Source organism: Anolis sagrei, chromosome Y, assembly GCF_037176765.1.
Source record: "Anolis sagrei isolate rAnoSag1 chromosome Y, rAnoSag1.mat, whole genome shotgun sequence".
NCBI lineage: Eukaryota > Metazoa > Chordata > Lepidosauria > Squamata > Dactyloidae > Anolis > Anolis sagrei.
The window spans coordinates 40,446,794-40,465,967 of NC_090035.1; the positions used below are offsets into that span (position 1 = coordinate 40,446,794).

Here is a 19,174-nt window from a genome sequence, read left to right on the forward strand (position 1 = left end):
CCAATCAGAGACCATATGCAAATAGCACCACAGTGGCAGCCAATCAAAATGCTGGCACATACATTTCCGCCACACCGCAACACCTCTGTCCGCCGCATACAAACTTTGACTTTTATTATATTACTAGCATGGGGACCCGGTGCTGCCTGGGTTATTTGAGAAAGGAATTATGTATCAGTCATTTATATGGCTCGCAGTGGTCTCAGGAAGTTAGTGAAGGTACTGCGAGTCCCATCATCTGTGGTCCATCCTCCTCCAAACTGCACCAGGATGGAGAGTGGGTCATGGGGGTTTTGTGTGCCAAGTTTGGTCTTGATCGGTCATTAGATGAGTGTTGCAGAGGTCTTGGGATGTGAGTGGAGGTACTTGAAGTCCCATCATCCATAGTCTGCACTCCCCCAAACCTCACCAGAATGTTGAGTTGGCCATCGGGGCTCTCTTTGTCAAGTTTGGTCTTTATTGGTTTTTGGGTGAGTGTCGCTATGGTTTCAGGAACTGAGTGAAGGTACTGCAAGTCCTGTCATCCTTCGTCCATCCTTCAAACAGCACCGGGATGTAGGGAGGGTCATGGGGGCTGTGTGTGCCAAGTTTGGTCTTGATCGGTCATTTGTTGAGGGTTGCAGCAATCTTGGGAAGGGAGTGGAGGTAGTTGAAGTCCCAACATCCATGGTCTGTCCTCCTCCAAACTGTACCAGGATGTAGAGTGGTTAATTGGGACTCCATGTGCAAGTTTGGTCTTGATTAGTCATTGGAGAGGGTCTCAGTGGTGTCAGAAAGTGAGTGCGGTTACTGCAAGACCCATCATCCATCTCCATTTTTTTCCAAATGACACCAGGACGTAAAATGGGTCATGAGAGGTCTATGTGCCAAGTTTGGTCTTGATCAGTCATTGAATGAGGTTTGCAGAGGTCTCAGAATGTGAGTGAAAGTACTGGAAGTCACATCATCCATGGTCAAGCCTCCTCCAAAACTGCAGCAGAATGTAGAGTGGGTCATGGGGGCTCTGTGTGCCACGTTTGGTCTTGATTGGTCATTAAATGAGTTTTGCAGCAGTCTTGGGAAGGGAGTGGAGGTACTTGAAGTCCTATCATCCATGGTCTGTCCTCCTGGAAAGTACACCAGGATGTAGAGTGGGTCTCTGTGTGCTAAGTTTGGTCTTGATCAGTCATTGGCAAGGGTCTCAGTGGTCTCAGGAAGTAAGTGAAGTGACTGCAAGTCCCATCATCCATTGTCAAATTCTTCCAAACCGCACCAGGATGTAGAGTGGGTTATGCGGGCTCTCTGTGTAAATTGTGGTCCTGATCCATCATTGTTGGCAGTTATAATGGTTTTAGGAATGGAGTACAGGTATTGCAAGTCCCATCGTCCATGGTGCATCCTCCTCCAAGCCGCACCAGGATGTAGAATGCGTCATGGAGACTCAGTGTGCCAAGTTTGGTCTTTATCGGTAATTGGATGAGGGTTGCAGTGGTCTCAAGAATTGAGCAAAGGTACTGCAAGTCCCATAATCCATGGTCCATCCCCGCCCAAACCACACCAGGACATAAAGTGGGTCATGAGAGGTCTATGTGCCAAGTTTGGTCTTGATCAGTCATTGCATGAGGTTTGCAGAGGTCTCAGAATGTGAGTGATGGTACTGGAAGTCACATCATCCATTGTCCGTCCTCCTCCAAAACTGCAGCAGGATGTAGAGTGGGTCATGGGGACTCTGTGTGCCAAATTTGGTCTTGATCAGTCAGTGGTCTCAGGAAGTTAGTGATGGTACTGCAAGTCCCATCATCCATGGTTGCAGTAGGATGTCGAGTCGGTCTTGCAGGCTCTGTGTGCCAAGTGTGGTATGTATTGGTAATTTTCTGACTCAGCCCCCTCTGGCCTTTTCCTTTCCTCTCTTTGTCATCTCGGAATCTTGGTATTATGGCTGGCCAATCAGAGACCATATGCAAATTTCCTTCTCATGTCCCCGTTTCTGTCATGAGTTCTTTTCTCCACCAGGGGCTCCTCTTGAAGCTGGCCAATCAGAGACCATATGCAAATAGCACTGCTGCCCAGCCAATCGGAATCTTGGAACTTTCAGGCTGGCCAATCAGAGACCACAGTGGCCGCCAATCAGAAAGCTAGCACATATCTCGCCACACTTTTGTCCTCTACATACAAACTTTCACCTTTATTATATACTAGTTTGGGGGCCCGGCGCTGCCCGGGTTATTAGAGAAAGTGGATAATGGCGTTTCTGTATGCCAAGTTTCGTCTTTATTGGTCATTGGATAATGGCTGCATTGTTTTCAGGAAGTGAGTGAAGGTTCTTGAAGTCCCATCATCCATGGTCCACCCTCCTCCAAACAGCAGCAGGATATAGAGTGGGTCATGGGGGCTCTGTGTGCAAAGTTTGGTCTTTATCAGTCATTGGATGAGGGTGGCAGTGGTTTCTGTAAGTGAGTGAAGGTACTGCAAGTCCCATCATCCAAAGTCCATCCTCCTTCAAACTGCAGCAGGATGTAGAGTGGGTCTTGGGGGCTCTGTGTGCTAAGTTTTGTCTTGATCAATCATTGGATTAGGGTCACAGTGGTTTCAGTAAGTGAGTAAAGGTACTGCAAGTCCCATCATCCATGGTCGACCCTCCTCCAAAACTGCAGCCGGATGTAGAGTGTGTCATGGGGGCTCTGTGTGCCAAGTTTGGTCTAGATTGGTCATTAGATGAGGGTTGCAGCAATCTTGGGAAGGGAGTGGAGTCCCACCATCCATAGTCTGTCCTCCTCCAAACTGCACCAAGATGTAGAGTGGGTCATGGGGGCTCTGTGTGCTAAGTTTGGTCTTGATCAGTCATTGGATTAGGGTCGCAGTGGTTTCCGTAAGTGAGTTAACGTACTGCAAGTCCCATAATCCATGGTCAACCCTCCTCCAAAACTGCAGCAGGACGTAGAGTGGGTCATGGGGGCTCTGTGTGCCAAGTTTGGTCTAGATTGGTCATTAGATGAGGGTTGCAGCAATCTTGGGAAGGGTGTGGAGGTACTTGAAGTCCCATCATCCATGGTTCATCCTCCTCCAAACTGCAGTAGGATGTAGAGTGGGTCTTGTGTGCTCTGTGTGCCAAGTTTGGTCTGTATTGGTAATGTTCTGACAGAGCCCCTGGCCTTTCCTTTCCTCTCTTTGTCATCTCGGAATCTTGGAATTGAGGCTGGCCAATCAGAGACCATATGCAAATTTCCTTCTGTCATGTCCCTGTTTCTGTCATGAACCCTTTTCTCCACCAGGGGCTCCTGTTCAAGCAGGCAACTCAGGTATCATATGCAAATAGCACCACAGAAGCAGCCAGTCAGAATCTTGGAACTTTCAGGCTGGCCAATCAGAAAGCCGGCACATACACCGCCACACATCCGCCGCATACAAACTTTGACTTTTATTATATGTTATATATATAGATAGATAGATGTAGATATAAATATAGATAGAAGATATATAGATATAGATATAGACCAGCTGTACCCTGCCACTCGTTGCTGTGGCCCTCAGAAAACAGGAATTCTAGTTGAAGGAATAGACAGAAGGGACAGATGTAAAATGAGGTAGCCAAGCTTGTTTCAAAAATAAAAATGAAATAGATGTAATTAGATAGCAATAGGTTCAGTGTTTTTGAATATTTTCATAGCGCTGTAATTTAAGATAAGACTGTCCAACTCTGATTAAATCATTATTGTGGAGGTTGAAAGACTGTGGCTTACAACTCGAGACAGAGACCACCTCAAACAAATGGACACTACTGAAAACACAGTACATGAAAGGTCTTTTTCGTGTGCAATCATCCTTCAAAGGCCTGATGAAACAAAAGGATCTTCACTTGTCTACAAAAAGATAGCAAGGAAGACACCCAGCAATACTAAAATATTAATTATAATGCTACATATAATATATAATGACAATGCTGTTTTATTATTTTACTAGCTGTCCCCTGCCACATGTCGCTGTGACCCAGTCTGGTGATGAGAAAGTGTTGGTTTCTAATATATGTAATCCCTTTATGCTTGTGAGTAAACAGTATTTCTTATTGTTTCTTTGTCAGTATTGATGTGGAGAGTGTCTGGTTTGCCTACTCTGGAATATGCAACATATCATAGTCCTTCTTTAAGGGTCTCTTCCAAATCTATGATACTATATCTGTGTGTGTGAGAGAGAATCCTATCTATCTGTCTGTCTGTCTGTCTGTCTGTATGTATGTCTGTCTGTCTGTCTATCATCTGTATTTATGACTGGATGGCTCTTTGTCAGGAGGGCTCTGATTACATTTTCTTGCCCTGGTAAAGAGAGTTGGACAGGATGGCCTTAAGTATTTTCTGTTGGTCATGGGGGTTCTGTGTGGGAACTTTGCCCCGTTTCTGTCGTTTGTGGGTTTCAGAATGCTCTTTAATTGTAGTGAACTATAAATCCCAGTAACTCAAGGTCTATTTCCTCCAAACTCCATCCATATTTGGGCATATGGAATATTTGTGCCAAGTTTGGTCCAGATCCGTCATTGTTTGAGTCCACAGTGCTCTCTGGATGTAGGTGAACTACAACTCCCAAACTCAAAGTCAATGCCCACCATATCTTTCCAGTTTTTTCTGTTGGTCATGGGAGCCCTGTGTGCTAAGTTTGGCCCAATTCCATCATTGAGTTTAGAATGCTCTTTGATTGTAGGTAAAGTATAAATCCCAGCAACAATTCCCAAATGACAAAATCTTTTTTTTTTTTTAGTGGACATACATTGGACTGTTAGGTGTCTTGTGTCCAAATTTGGTGTCAATTCCCCCAGTGGTTTTTGAGTTCTGATGGTAGCACAAACTAACATTACATTTTTATATATATAGATATTTTATATTTTAAGTTGTAATGTTTTTAATTGTGAGCCGCTTTGAGTCTCTGTACAGAGATGCCTTTGAGAAAGGATGGGAGATGAAACTAGGGGGTGCATCTGCACTGGGAAATTAAAGTAGTTCAGTAGCATTTTAACTTATTTCAAGGCTGTGGATCCCAGGGAGTTGTACTTTGACAAGGCCTTGGGCTGCTTCTACAATGAATGCAGTTCAGTACCACTTCCACGGCTCAATAAATCATGGGATTTGTTGTCTTAAGCCTCCTTTGCCAAGGAGTATAGGAAACTGCAAATCCCAGGATATTGTAGCAGTCAAACTGCATTAATTCTACGGTGTAGATCAGGCATGAGCAAACTTTGGCCCTCCTGGTGTTTTGGACTTCAAATGCAGGAGTTATTTATTTATTTATTTATTTTATATCCTTTCCCGACTCCGATGCCCATCACTGGTGCCTCCAAGGCAAAGGAGGCATCAGTGATGGGCATCGGAGTCGAGGATCTTCTTGTGCGGCCTGCAGGGCCCTGATGCCGCAAGCATGGAAGCGACGGGAGACGCGCCTTAAAGAGCTCCTCTATGAGCGCGCGCTCTTTCTTCCGCCGCCGGCCCATCAACCTCCGCCCCCTCCTGCCTTGGCTGACGGCTCTGCGCTCCTCCTCACCTCGCCACCGTCGCTGCGACCTCCCTCCGTCCAGCTGTCTTCCTCCGCCTCCAAAAGGCCCACGCCACCTCAGGCGAGTGCTCAGCCTCTTCCAATCCCAAGAAGAAGAGGCGGGAGGCAGAGGCAGCATCCGCGCGCCACACCCTCCCGACGCAGGCTCCTCGGACGCACCCACTGCAGCCCAATGGCCGCGCCGCATGCCGAGCCCGGCGCAGGCCTCTGCCCCGGCACCGGGCCCGCCCTGTCCCCCAAATTGTTGGCAGCCACTCACCAGCGTGGCCCAGGGCCTTTCCTGGTCCCGCTGCTTTCCTCTGAGGCCCTAGAGGCCCAAGATGCCCGCCAAGCCGCCTTGGGCCTGAGGCCATTTGAGGTAGGCCGCCCGGGCTTTTCTCTCCTGGACCCGGCCCACCGGGCCCAGACTCCTCCATCGGCCCTCTCTCCTCCTCCCACAGCCTCCCAGTTTGCCCTCCCACTATTCCCCCCCCCCCCCGGGCCTCCTGTGACTTGGCATGTGGCATCAGGGGATCCCTGTCACTCCAGGACCCAATCCATCCATTGTTCTCCTGGGGGCAGGGCCTATGTATATGTACCCATTCTGGTACCTGAACATTCTCCACCTACTCCTCCTGCCTGCCCATCTTTCACCCAGCCCTCTTTCTATCAGGCACCCCTTGAGGCCTATCCTGATGATGTTGCTCCCCAGGACCTCGCCTCGTGTTCTGGCTCCCACTCTTCCATACCACCCAGGACCCCTCGGCGACTATGCTCCCGTCACCGGCCTTGGACACTGCCACCCTGACAGCCTTGCTCACTCGCCTCTCGAGGGCGCTCCAGGTCCCCATGGGTACGCCTTGACAGCCAGTAGAGGATTTCCTTTTCCCTTCGGACGAGCAGCAGCAAGCTCCTCTACCATCAGCAGTACTTCCTGGGATCCCTTACCTCCTTCAGCTCACAAGGATCCCCGACCTCCCACCCCCCTCGGTTAACCCGGTCTCCCGAAGGAACGATCTCCTTTACAATATAGACTTGAGTACCGCTCCCTGGATTGCGCGACCTCCTCAACCCAACACGATGGTCGCCCGCATGACCCCTGGGAAGCACTTCAAACCCCACAGCACTCCTACCGACAGGAAGCTAGATTCCATGGGAAAAACGGTCCACACGAGCACAGCCTTTTTTACACGCCACGCCCAATTCCAGGCATACTTTGTGGCCTACCAGACCTACCTTTAGAAGCTTATGACAGTCTACATCCCTTATCTTCTGGATGATCGTCGCCTGCTCACCGACGCTATCCTTCATGAGGCTCTGACGCTCTCCCGGGCACAGAAAGACATGGCCAAGCACACCGCCGACTCTGCAGGCTACCTCTTCACCACGTCTACAGCCATCCACCGTCACGCCTGGCTGTTCGCTTCCATGCTCTCGGAGGAGGGCAGGGCGCTGGCGGAGAATCTACCACTCCATGATGCCGGCTTCTTCAACCCGGACACTAACATCCAGCTGAAGGAGACCCATGAGGTCCGACGGGCAGCCCATACCTTCGGCTATGTGACTCCGAGGGCCCCCTGCCCTACAGGTGGGTGGACTCCCTCTACAGCCTACAATCGGAGGCCCTATCCATCGGGCAACTGCCTTTTTCCTCAAACGCCCCTTGCCCAGCCCTCCAGACAGCAACAGCAGTATCACCCCCCCCCCCAGCAGGGCAAGCCCCGCTTTCAGGGGAGGGACCAGCATCGCTTTTAGAGCCGCCCCGCCCCTTCCCCCACACCCCTCCCTGTCCTTTCTTGGGATCCCTTCCCCTTGTGGCACAGTAGTGCCCCTTTATTTTTGTTCGAGTCTCAAAGACTTGAACGGCACCAGCTTGTGCCCGGGATGTATTTTCAGTTTGGGTCGCACTTTTTCCCAGCTTTGCAGGCCATAACCACGGATAAGTGGGTTCTGGAGGTAGTCAGGCATGGCTACTCCATTGATTTTGTTTCCTTTTCACCTACGGGGTTTGTTACACCCCCTCCCCCCTCCCAGGGGTTATGGGAGGAGGTGTCTTCTTTGTTGATGAAGGGAGCAATCATTCCACTGCATGCCGCTTCCTTTCCCTCAGCCTTCTTCTCCCGGTATTTTCTAGTCGCCAAGAAGGGCAGAGGCCAACAGATCATCCTTGACCTCCGCGACCTTAACACCTATGTTTACACTCCTACTTTTCGGATGGTCACACTACCCGCCATCCTTCTCCTTATACCGTCACACGCGTGAATTGCCACGATTGATCTTCGTGACACGTTCTTCCACGTCGCCATCACCCCCCCTCACCACAGGTTCCTCTCCTTCATGGTAGGCAACCGAGCTCTTTCCTACCGGGTTCTCTCCTTTGGCATTTCAACAGTGCCAAGGGTCTTTATGAAGTGAATGCCCGCAGTTGCGGCCTTCCTGCACACTCACGGAGTCACGGTGTTCCCATACATAGATGACTAGCCCCTCCTGGCTCGCTCCCGCGAGTCCCTCCTTATCGATATTCACTTCAGTCTCTCAACCCTGCAGAACCTCGGCCTGGTGGTGAACCACACGAAGTCGCGGCTCCCGTGCAGAACATTCAGTTCATCGGGGCAATACTCGACTCCACCACTCGCATCGCCTTCCTCCCTGAAGACCGTTTTAGGGCACTCTGTGCCTCCATTCTGAGAGCCATCCGCCTTCCGTCAGTTCTGACGTCTCACATCCAGTCCATTCTGGGACACATGGCGTCGACAACAGCCGTCACCCCTTTTGCCCGTCTTCACATGCGCCCCCTCCAGGCCTGGTTCCTTCATCACTTTGACCACCTCCGGGACGATCCACGGACCGGCTTGATCCTCCCACGACACGTCCGCCTCTCCCTTCGCTGGTGGCTTCTCCGCTCAACAGTTTGCACAGGCGTGCCCTTCTGCCCTCGGGACCCCTCCCGCATGCTCACCACAGACGCCTCCCTCACGGGCTGGGGGGGCCCGCACAGGTCGCCACTCGACCCGTGGTGTCTGGTCCCCGACCAAACGGCGATTCCATATCAACCGCCTGGTGATGCTCGCCCTCTTCAAGGCCCTCAAGACCTTCCGGGACCTTCTTTCCCACCGCACCGTACAAGTCTGTACAGACAACACCACCGTCGTGTGGTATCTCAACAAGCAAGGCGGCACCCGATCCCTCTCTCTCCTCATGCTGACCCTCTCTATCTGGCACTGGTGTGTCGCCAAGAACATCTCCATCACAATTGTCCATGTTCCTGGCCACTCCAACGCTCTCGCCGACCTGCTCAGCAGGTCCTCCTCGGTCAGACATGAGTGGTCTCTTCATCTGGATGTCGTTACGTCCCTCTTCCGTCTCTGGGGTGTCCCGGTGATAAGACCTCTTCCTGCCCATCCCTCTTCTCCCGAAGGTAATCTCAAAACTTTACCACGACGGCGCCAATGCCATTGTAGTGGCACCCTGGTGGCCTTGCCAGCCCTGGTTCCCTCTACTATCCCACATGGTGGCCTGTCACCATTGCTCCCTCCCAGCTTGGCCGGACCTTTTGACCACTGAACATGGAACAATCTGCCACCTGGACGTCACCTGGCTCCACCTCACCACCTGGCGGATCCGACCGCAGACATTCTGGCGGCAGCACATCGGCCCTCCACTCAGCGGTCTTAAGCCCGCAAGTGGGCCCTCTTCTCGGCGTTTACCACCATGCGACAAGCGGACCCACTCACAGCCTCCATGTCGGTTCTTCTCGACTTCCTCGCCTCCCTGGCTTCCAGGGGCCTCGACCTTGCGTCCCTGTCAGCCATCGTGGCGTATTGCAAGCGACACCACCTCCCCTCCCCCTTCCAGGACCCGCTGGTGCAACTCTCTCTTCAGGGTTACAAGAACACGTTTCCCCCCCGGATTCTCCCTCCCCCTGCATGGGAGCTCCGCCTAGTCCTCTCTTCGCTCATCAAACCCCTGTTCGAGCCGTTATTCTCCGCTGACCTCTCACACCTCTCCTGGAAGATGGCGTTCCTCCTCGCCATCACCTCCGTTCGCCGGGCAAGTGAGCTTTGTGCCCTCCGTGCCAATGAGCCCTACATCCGGTTCCACAAGGACAAGATTGTCATGAGGACCAACATCTCCTTCCTCCCAAAGGTCTCCTCACTCTTCCACTCAGCTCAGGACATCGTCCTTCCAGTTTTCTTCCAGAACCCTTCGTCCCCTCTTGAGTGCGCCCTTCACCTTTTCGATGTCCACAGGGCAGTCCTCTAATACCTAGACAGCACCAGGCCCTTCAGAAAGTCCTCCCCGCTTTTTTCTCCAATACAGGCCGGACACCAGGGGTAACCCGGTGTCCCCCCAGCGGCTGGTGGCGTGGGTCCTCGCAACCATTTGCCTGGCTTACGACCTTGCAGGCAAGGACCCGCCTGCAGGCCTCAAGGTGCACTCCACCCCGGCTGTCGCAAATTCAACCGCCTTCTCCCGGGGCATCCCGCTCACCGATGTCTGCAGGGCAGCCATGTGGACCTCACCCTTGACGTTAGTCCAGCACTACAAGATCGACCTTCTGTCGAAGCACCAGGCGGCGTTTGGGAGAGCTGTCCTCTTCTCGACTCTGGCATGACGCCCACCAAACATTGGGGAGTGGCTTTTTAATCTACCATATGTGTGCATTCCACAGAGACCACGAGAAGGAAACTGTGGTTGCTTACCTGTAACCATGATTCTTCGAGTGATCATCTGTGGAATCCACATGACTCCGCCCATCCTCCCCACGTTGCTCATGCCTTCTTCTCTACCATTTCTGCGGCAGGGAAGTGGTGTGGGATACGTGGTCAGGAGGAAAGGGGCGGGGCCATACTCAAGTTAATTATTTATAGACTTTTCTGAACTTGTTGCACAAAGGCACCATACTACCATATGTGTGGATTCCACAGATGATTCCACAGATGACCACTCTTAGAACCATGGTAAGCAACCACAGTTTTTATACCCAATGCTTGAGTTGTCATTTGTATGACCCTGCAGTATGTGTTTGTCCATTTGGGAAGCAAAGTCACTTTGATTCGAAAGATAGACGACTGCTACTGCAATTTCTGCAATAGTAATTTGGTGGAACTTCATGTTTTTACAACTGGCTGATCTCATTCTGGTAAAAGAGTTTCATCAGCTAATGTTTGTGATGCTGCAGCAGTGCATGTCCCACAAAGTAGCATCGGGTGACTGCATTTTTTATTTACATCCTTGTTCATTATAAACTATAATCTCATTGCATGCCAACTAAAATATGGAATTTAGGAAAATACCTGGCTTGAAGCCTAATGTGAAGTGAGAATATCTGGCAGAAAAAGCATGTTCTGTTTTTGTGAGCATGATTCTTTGAGGCTTGCTAATTCTAGAAGGGAATTTTGTCGCATGGGAAGAACAACTTTGGTGCTTAGTAAAAATATAGATATGTAGCAGAACTGTTTTCTAACAGACCAAAGGAAAATTGTTTTTTCTTCCTAGTCCTGGCTGGGTGTACATACAACTGTAAACCTTTTTGGATTGTGAATTTTGTATTTCTAGACTTTTTGCTAACCAAACATGGACATTGTCTGCAAGCAACATTCAGAAGCCATGGCATGTTATTTTATTAATTCTTAGCATGCATCTGCCATGGCTCTAAAATCCTGAGAGTTGTAGTATGGTGGGGCACTAGCATCTAAGGTGAAGAAGGCTAAATACCTTGTAAAGAACTACAACTCTCCATGGTGCTCATGCTCTCATCACATTTCTAATAGACTACTGCAACACTCTACATGGGGTTGCTTTTGAAGACTCCTTGGAAACTTCAGGTAGTCCAATGGGCGGACAGCCAGTGGAGTGCTCACTGGAGTGGCGTACAGGCAGCATACCATCCTCCTGTTGTGTCAGCCCCACTGGCTGCCAGTCAGCTACCAAGCACAATTCAGTGCTGGCTTTAGCCTATAAAACCCCAACCAGTGGTTCTCAACCTTTCTAATGCCTTGGCCCCTCATGTTGTGATGACCCCCAACCATAAAATGATTTTCGTTGCTCCCTCATAACTTTAATTTTGCTACTGTTATGAATTGTAATGTAAATATCTGATATGCAGGATATATTTTCATTGACTGGACCAAATTTGGCACAAATACCTGATATGCCCAAATTTGAATACTGGTGGGGTTGGGATTAGGGATTGAATTTGTCATTTGGGAGTTGTAGTGGCTGGGATTTATAGTTCACCTACAATTAAAGAGCATTCTGAACTCCACCAATGATGGAATTGAACAAACTTGGCACACAAAACTCCCTTGACCAATAGAAATTGTTAGAAGGGTTTGGTGGGCATTGACTTTGGGGTTTGGAGTTGTAGTTCACCTAGATCCAAAGAGCACTGAAGAATCAAACAGTGATGGTTTTGGACCAAACTGGGCATGAGTTATTAATATGCCCAAATGTGAAAAGTGGTGGAGTTTGGGGGGAAATAGACCTTAACATCTGGGAGTTGTAGTTGCTAGGATGTGTAGTTCACCTACAATCAAAGAGCATTCTGAACCCGACCGACAATAGAATTGGGCTAAACTTCCCACACCAAACCGCCATGATCAACAGAAAATACTGTGTTTTCTGATGATCTTTGGCAACTCTTCTGACACCTCCTTGTGACCCCCCCTCACAGGAGTCCCGACTCCCAGGTTGAGAAACTGCCCTAAATGGCTCCGGTCCAGCTTACCTTTCTGAACATATCTCCCTTTATGAGACAGTTAGAGCACTAAGATCTGCCGGGAAGGTTCTGCTTTCGATCCCACCGCTTTTGCAGGTTCAATTAGTGTGGACGAGAGACGGCCTTCTTGGTGGTGACCCCTTGGCTGTGGAACTCCCTTCCTAGTGAGATCAGATCGGCTTCTTCCCTCTTGGCATTTAGGAAACAAGTGAAAATTTGAGTATCCAGAAAGGCATTTGGTGAGTGATGGAAACGCAGTGCATCATCTTGCCATGACACAGTTAGAAATAAAACAGTTGATTTATGATTAAGGACTATGTGGTGCGTTATTTTTATATTGGATTTATCATGTCTGATATATTTAATGGTATTAAATTGTATTTTATGTCTACTGTTTTAATGATTTTATGCTATGTTTAAATAGTGTGTACTAATGTGATGTAGATATATGATGTAAGCCGTTCTGAGTCCCATGTGGGGTGAGAAGAGCGGGATATAAATGATGTAAATAAATCAATAAGTATACTCTCAGGATCCCTTTGCATTGAACCATGGCAGTGAAAGTTGGATCAAAATGTATTAATTCTGCAGCATAGATGCACTCTAAGAGAATTGAGATGCATTGAGATGTACTCAAAACCGAAATATTATTATTATTATTATTAACTTTATTTGTACCCCGCTAGCATCTCCCGCAGGACTCGATGCGGCTTACACAGGCCAAAGCCTCAAAACAAAATACAGTAAAACATAACACACTAATAAACAAGCAAATCAAAAAATTAAGCAAAGGCAAATAAAAACAGTGACTACATCAAGACACAATTAAAACTGGTTCGGCCGGCGCAATGGGGTACAGGGTTAAGATGCTGAAATGGCAGGAGGAACATGGATTAAAAGGTGCAGTGTGCAGTAACATCGGTTGTGCTAAAGTGCTTCAAGGACTCGGATAGGGGAATTCTTAATCTGAAAAGGCACATCGGAACAGCCAGGTTTTTAGGTTCCTTCTGAAAGCTGCTAAAGTGGGGGCCTGTCGGAGGTCTTTTGGAAGGGCATTCCAAAGTCGGGGGGCCGCCACAGAAAAGGCCCTGTCCCGTGTCCCCACCAGGCGCGCTTGCGACGTAGGTGGAATCACGAGCAGGGCCTCCCCAGATGATCGAAGTAAGCGTGTGGGTTCGTAGATGGAGATGCGGTCACGCAGGTAGGGTGGTCCCAAACCGTTCAGGGCTTTGTAGGTGAGCACCTGCACCTTGAATTGGGCTCGGAAAATAAATGGCAGCCAGTGGAGCTCCTTAAACAGAGGGGTAGACCTCTCTTGATAATGAGCCCCGGTTAACATCCTGGCTGCTGCCCGCTGGACCAATTGAAGTTTCCGAGCCGTCTTCAAGGGCAGCCCCACGTAGAGCGCATTGCAGTAATCCATTCTGGAGGTGACCAAGGCGTGGACCACCCCGGCCAGATCAGCCTTCACGAGGTACGGTCGCAGCTGGCGCACAAGTCTCAGTTGTGCAAAGGCCCTCCCGGATACCGCCGACACCTGGGGCTCAAGTGTAAGCGAAGAATCCAAGAGGACACCCAAACTGCGGACCTGTGGCTTCAGGGGGAGTGTAACCCCGTCCAACACAGGTTGCCACCCTATACCCCGATCCGGTTTACGATCGACCAGGAGGACCTCTGTCTTGTCGGGATTGATCTTCAGCTTGTTCTTCCTCATCCAGATCGAAATGTTTATGTGAGAGATCTAAAATGCACCTCTAATCCTGAAGTCAAATGATGATAATGACTGGATAATATCCAGTTTGCAAGATGTCTTTTTAGTATCAGTCATGATGTGGACTTGATAATATCTTCAGCTAAATACTGCTTTATAATCGGCCTCTATATCTAACAGCGTGATCCACAGGTTGAATATCCCTTAGCTGAAATATTTCAAATTTTGGATTTTATTTTATTGAATTTTGGAGTTGTTTTTTAAAAAAATGAGACAACCAGTTTAGTTGTTCATTCCTGCATGATAGGAGGGTTGTACTAGATTGTTCTGTGGTTCTGTGATTCTGTGTTGCGGTAGTTTGGAAAAACCGATTTATCTATATAAGGTTTCTGTGGCATTCAGCAAGAGTAATTCTAGTAGCAGAAGATATTATTACAAGGCCACTGAAGACATTTTGTGTCATAATGTTGCTAGTGCCAGTCAGATGGGGTTGCAATAGCAAGAAACACTCAGAATGCTATATCAATAATTGAATTGTTCACTAAAAGAAAGAAGGGGACAGAGAAGAAAAAGAAATGTGGCATCAGCTTTAACAAGTTTTTTTTTTTGCATGAGCTTTTGTGGATATAAACCACTTTTTCAGAAGTAGTACCGAGTGGATTGGATTTATATCCATGAAAGCTCATGCAAAAAAAAAAAAAGTCTTCAAAACCATTTAGTTGCTGCCTCATTTATTTTCTCTCTCTTTCCCTTCCTTAGGACAACTTTAACAACAACAGTAGCAACAGTGTAAAATAAAGGTAAAAGTTTCCACTGACATTAAGTCTAGTTGAGTCTGACTCTGGGGTGGTGCTCATCTCTCATCTCGTCTATTTAGCACAAATAGTAAAAGCATTTATCTATAGAATTTCACAGAATTACACTGTTGTTGAGGCCCCTCGGTGGCGCAGTGGGTTAAACTGCTGAGCTGCTGAACCTGCTGGCATAAAGGTCAGCGGTTGGAATCCAGGTAAAAGGGTGAGCCCCAGCTTCTGCCAACCTAGTAGTTTGAAAACATGCAAATGTGAGATCAGTAGGTACTGCTTTTGTGGAAAGGTAATGGCACTCCATGCAGTCATGCTGGCCAATGACGTTAGAGGCGTCGCTGGCTCTTTGGCTTAGAAATGGAGATGAGCACCACCCCCCAGAGTCGGACATGACTAAATTTAATGTTAGGGAAAAACCTTTACCTTTACCTTTACCTCTACACACACACACACACACACACACATGTGCACACACATGTTTTTAAATCTTTGGATAGCATAGGAAAGGGTGAACATCCCTGTGGTGTTTGTTTTGCTGTCTGTCCCCCTATTCAGAAGATTTCATCCCACTTTTTGTCTCTGTAAGAATTGAATTTTGAAAAAAAAATGGCTTCTTGTGGAAACAAGAATTAATGATAAAGCTTCAATAGAGAACCCCCTATCCCTATGATAATAACTCTTCTAGGAGTGAATTTTCCCTTCCGAGAATTTCCACTTCCTGTTGTCTCGCTCCCATTCTTAATTATGAGTTATTTGTAAATTGGATGTTTGTAACTCAAGGACTACCTGTAAATATAAAAGGGACCTCTTTCTTTGATAGATGGGAAATAAATCTGAAAACCAAGCAGCATTATTTATTCATATGAATGCACTTTTAATGAAATCTATGTTGGTGAATATGTTTCAAGCTCAAATAAAGTTAACACTTTTTCTACTGAAACTGATTATATAGAATCTCTTTCATAAGTGTTTTAATCCATTGAAATGGAAGTCCTTCAGAGAAGCAATTGAACTCAATTCAATTTAAAACCAAATCAGATCTGGTTACTAGGCATGAGCAATAAAAAAAAGTTCCAATCTGTATTCAAAAGTAGGGGGCGCTGGTGATTCGATTCTAAAATTATTTCTGAATTTTTCCAAAAAATATTTTGAGCTTTCTGAAACTTCCGAATCAATTCGTTAATGGTGCATGCGCAATAGGAGAAAACAGTACTGACACTTGAAATCAATGGCCCGGATTGCATCGAAACTACAGTGGACTTCCAACTTGCAAGAACGCTTCAGAACTCAATTTGGAAGTGTGAAACTTCCAATTTTAGTTCCAACATCTGCAACATCCGAACAAACTCACCCATGCGTATTGGTTAGACTACATCCCCTATCATTTCTAGGTGATGATTATATTGCTTGGAATTGATGAGTTGTCACTCAACATTTCAAACGGCAAAGATAAATTGTATGAAATATGGTAAGAAAATGACTTGTAATTTCTTCCATGGCTGCCATGCTCATCAAATGAAAAACATCCTTGTCCCCCCCCCCCCCCCCCCCCCAGGGAGGTCGTGGATTCAATGGTGCAGCATTTTAAAGTGACAATATTTGGGGACCGCAAATCAGTTTATGATGGGAAAAGAAGCCTTTATACAGCCAACCCACTCCCTGTGGCAACAACTGGGGTAAGTCAGTTTTGTCTTCCCTAAAGTTCACATGGTTCGTAAGATAAAGTAATAACTTCCCTCAAATGTTCCCTTTCTGATAATGATAATTGTAGGGTCAGTGGACACTTCTTGAAGCTACAATAAGCAAAATGTGGGTGATAACCTATAGTTGGGGAAGATCATGGTTAAGGACAGAAATGTGGATCATTTCTTCATTTCACATGGAGAAAAGGCTGAAAAAGTTGAGTTCAATGTGCAAAATTCAAATAGAGCTTTAGAGATCAATATACTTGTCTGGATGCAATCTCCTAAAACATATAAATCTCTTATAGTAAAAGTAAAGGTTTCCCCTTGACATTAAGTCTTGTTGTGTCTGACTCTGGGTAGTGGTGCTCATCTCCATTTCTAAGCTGAAGAGACGGTGTTGTCCGTAGATGCCTCCTAGGTCATGTGGCCAGCATGACTGCATGGAGCATTGTTACCTTCCCCTCCAGAGCGATGCCTATTGATCTATTCACATTTGCATGTTTTCTTTTTTTCTTTTTTAAAAATATCTTTATTCACTAATAATACATATAGTTAAAAAGATTCGATAGACTTAAAAGTAAGGGAGTAAAAGTAGGACAGGTCCAAGAGTAATAGGGTAAGGGGAAAGAGTGGGGAATAAAATAGACTAGGGCAAGGGAAGAGGGTTTTGGGGTAGGATGGGGGGTGTATATGTGAGATAGAGAGAAGCCAGAAAAGATAGTGCAGAAGTGCTTTAAAAGATATGACACAAAGAGCGAGGTTTCCCTCTTCCTTTGGTCTGTCTTCCCGGTGTCTTTGGTGGGGTTTTCCCTTTTCTTTCTTTCTTTCTTTCTTTCTTTCTCCCTCTTCTCTTTCTCTCTTCTTTTACTTCTTCCTCAGACCATAGAGTTTTCTTTCCTCCCGGCTTTAGTTCTGGTTCATTTCTGTTTAAGATGTTCATCTATCATCGTCCAATCCATTTCGTTTTGTACTCGTCCTTTATATTTCTGAATTAGATAGCTTAGTCTATCCATGTTTTTAACCTCCATGAGTTTCACTTCCCATTCGTCCACCTTGGGTATCTCTTCCTTCCTCCAGTATCTGGCGTAGCATATTTTCACTGCTGTTACGGCAAGGAATATAAGGGGACAGTGGTATTTTGGTCTTCAGTATACTTTGTAATCTTTTCTGTATTCCTTTCCTATATACTTTGGCCTTTTTACAATGCCACCACATATGATATTAGGTGCCCTCCATCTCCCCATATTTCCAACATTTTGTGTTTAAGTTCCTGTAAAATTTCCCTAATTTCTGGGGTGTTAGATGCCACCTGTAGAACAGCTTAGTCCAGTTTTCCTTTAGGTCATACGCCTTTGTATATTTTAATTTCTTTCTCCAAATAGTTTCCCATTCCACACAACTTATTGATCTCCCTATATTACTTGCCCATTTTACCATACAATATTTTATTCTTTATTCCTCCGTACTCCACTCTAGTAACTTTTTATATACCAGCGTGTCAGGATCCAGTTTCCGGAGCCTAGGCTTTGGCGCCGAAAACTAGACTCCTGGCGCTTCACTCAGATAAGGACCCTGCAGCTGGTGGCCTTGGAGGAAGGCAGTTACTTGGTGGCGGGAAATTTCGCGCAGGGTTTTGGGTCTGGCGGGAATCCACTCTTTGAACAGGTGGGAGTGTATATAAGGGGTTGCCTGTTGCGGCCAGGCAATCCCGGCTTTTTCCTGTGTCTATGCATCCGATAGTAAAGGTCTTTGTTTGATTACGATGGAAGTCTCGTGTCATCATTGAACTGGCTGCCGTGAGCTGACATTAAGCCGGGATTCTCCCCGCACCATCCTGCAGCAGCGGTGAGGTGCTATGATGGAAGAGGGGAGCGAATCCCCTCTAGAGGAGGAAGAAGACACCGTCCTCGGGGCGATGGGAGGAAAGCCAACCTTGGCGAGGCCGAGTTGTCCCGCGCCACGCCCTGCCCCGGCTGGGGCCGCTACGGGAAGGGGCCGCAGGGTCGAGGCCGAGGCGGAGCTCAAGAGTGGTGGCGCTTGCCTCCTCGACAGCGTACGCTAACCCCAACGGAGTCACCCAAAGGGAGGTCACAGGAGGAGGCAGCAGCGATATGGATTTCACCTCGCCCCAGAGGTACGGCTGCTTGGAGGAGAGGGTAGCAGCCATGGAAACCACATTAGCCATGATGTCCAGGCTGATGGACCGCCTGACCCCCCTACTGGAGGAACCCCAGGCCTGTGCAGAGTCACCGAGGGACACGAGTGCGGGGAGCAGCCAGATCCCCGCAAAACCCAGGCGGCCCCAAGCGACTGAGGAGAAGGGATGCCGTGGGGACCCGCGACGACCCCGCAGCCCCTTCCTGTAGCGGCCACAGCCGGGGCAGGGTGTGGTGCGGGACAACTCGGAGCATCATTTGGACAACCCACGCCCCCGGGAGGAATGGCGCGCGTAGGCGGCCAAGGAATGCAGCTCCAACCCCCACAGCAGAGGAGAGAGGAGCTGCGTGCAGAATTCGGAGGGAGGTCCAAAGACCTCGACTTTTTCCTGACATTAGTAAGAGGGTACCTGGAGGACAACGCACACACCTTCAGGTCGGAGGCCAGCCGAGTGAGAGCCGTGGGCGCAGCGCTGAGGAGAGGCGCAGCAAGCTGGTATGTTCAACTCCATGCCCGACGCGACCCATGCTTGGGGTCAGCGAGGACATTCTTAGCCGCCCTAGAAACGTGCTTCCGGGACCCCCTCAAGCGCATCAAG

At 48.1% G+C, this 19,174-nt stretch overlaps 1 protein-coding gene across 3 annotated transcripts in view; it reads left to right on the forward strand.

Annotated features, from left to right (window-relative positions):
* LOC137095532 (protein argonaute-3-like) overlaps nucleotides 1–19,174 on the forward strand; it is a 255,766-nt gene that overhangs the window by 62,295 nt on the left and 174,297 nt on the right. For all 3 annotated transcript variants that reach the window (XM_067462306.1, XM_067462304.1, XM_067462305.1), the window contains exon 3: nucleotides 16,290–16,410. In XM_067462306.1, coding sequence (XP_067318407.1) covers nucleotides 16,290–16,410 — 121 coding nt within the window. The remainder of the gene's footprint in view (nucleotides 1–16,289; nucleotides 16,411–19,174) is intronic.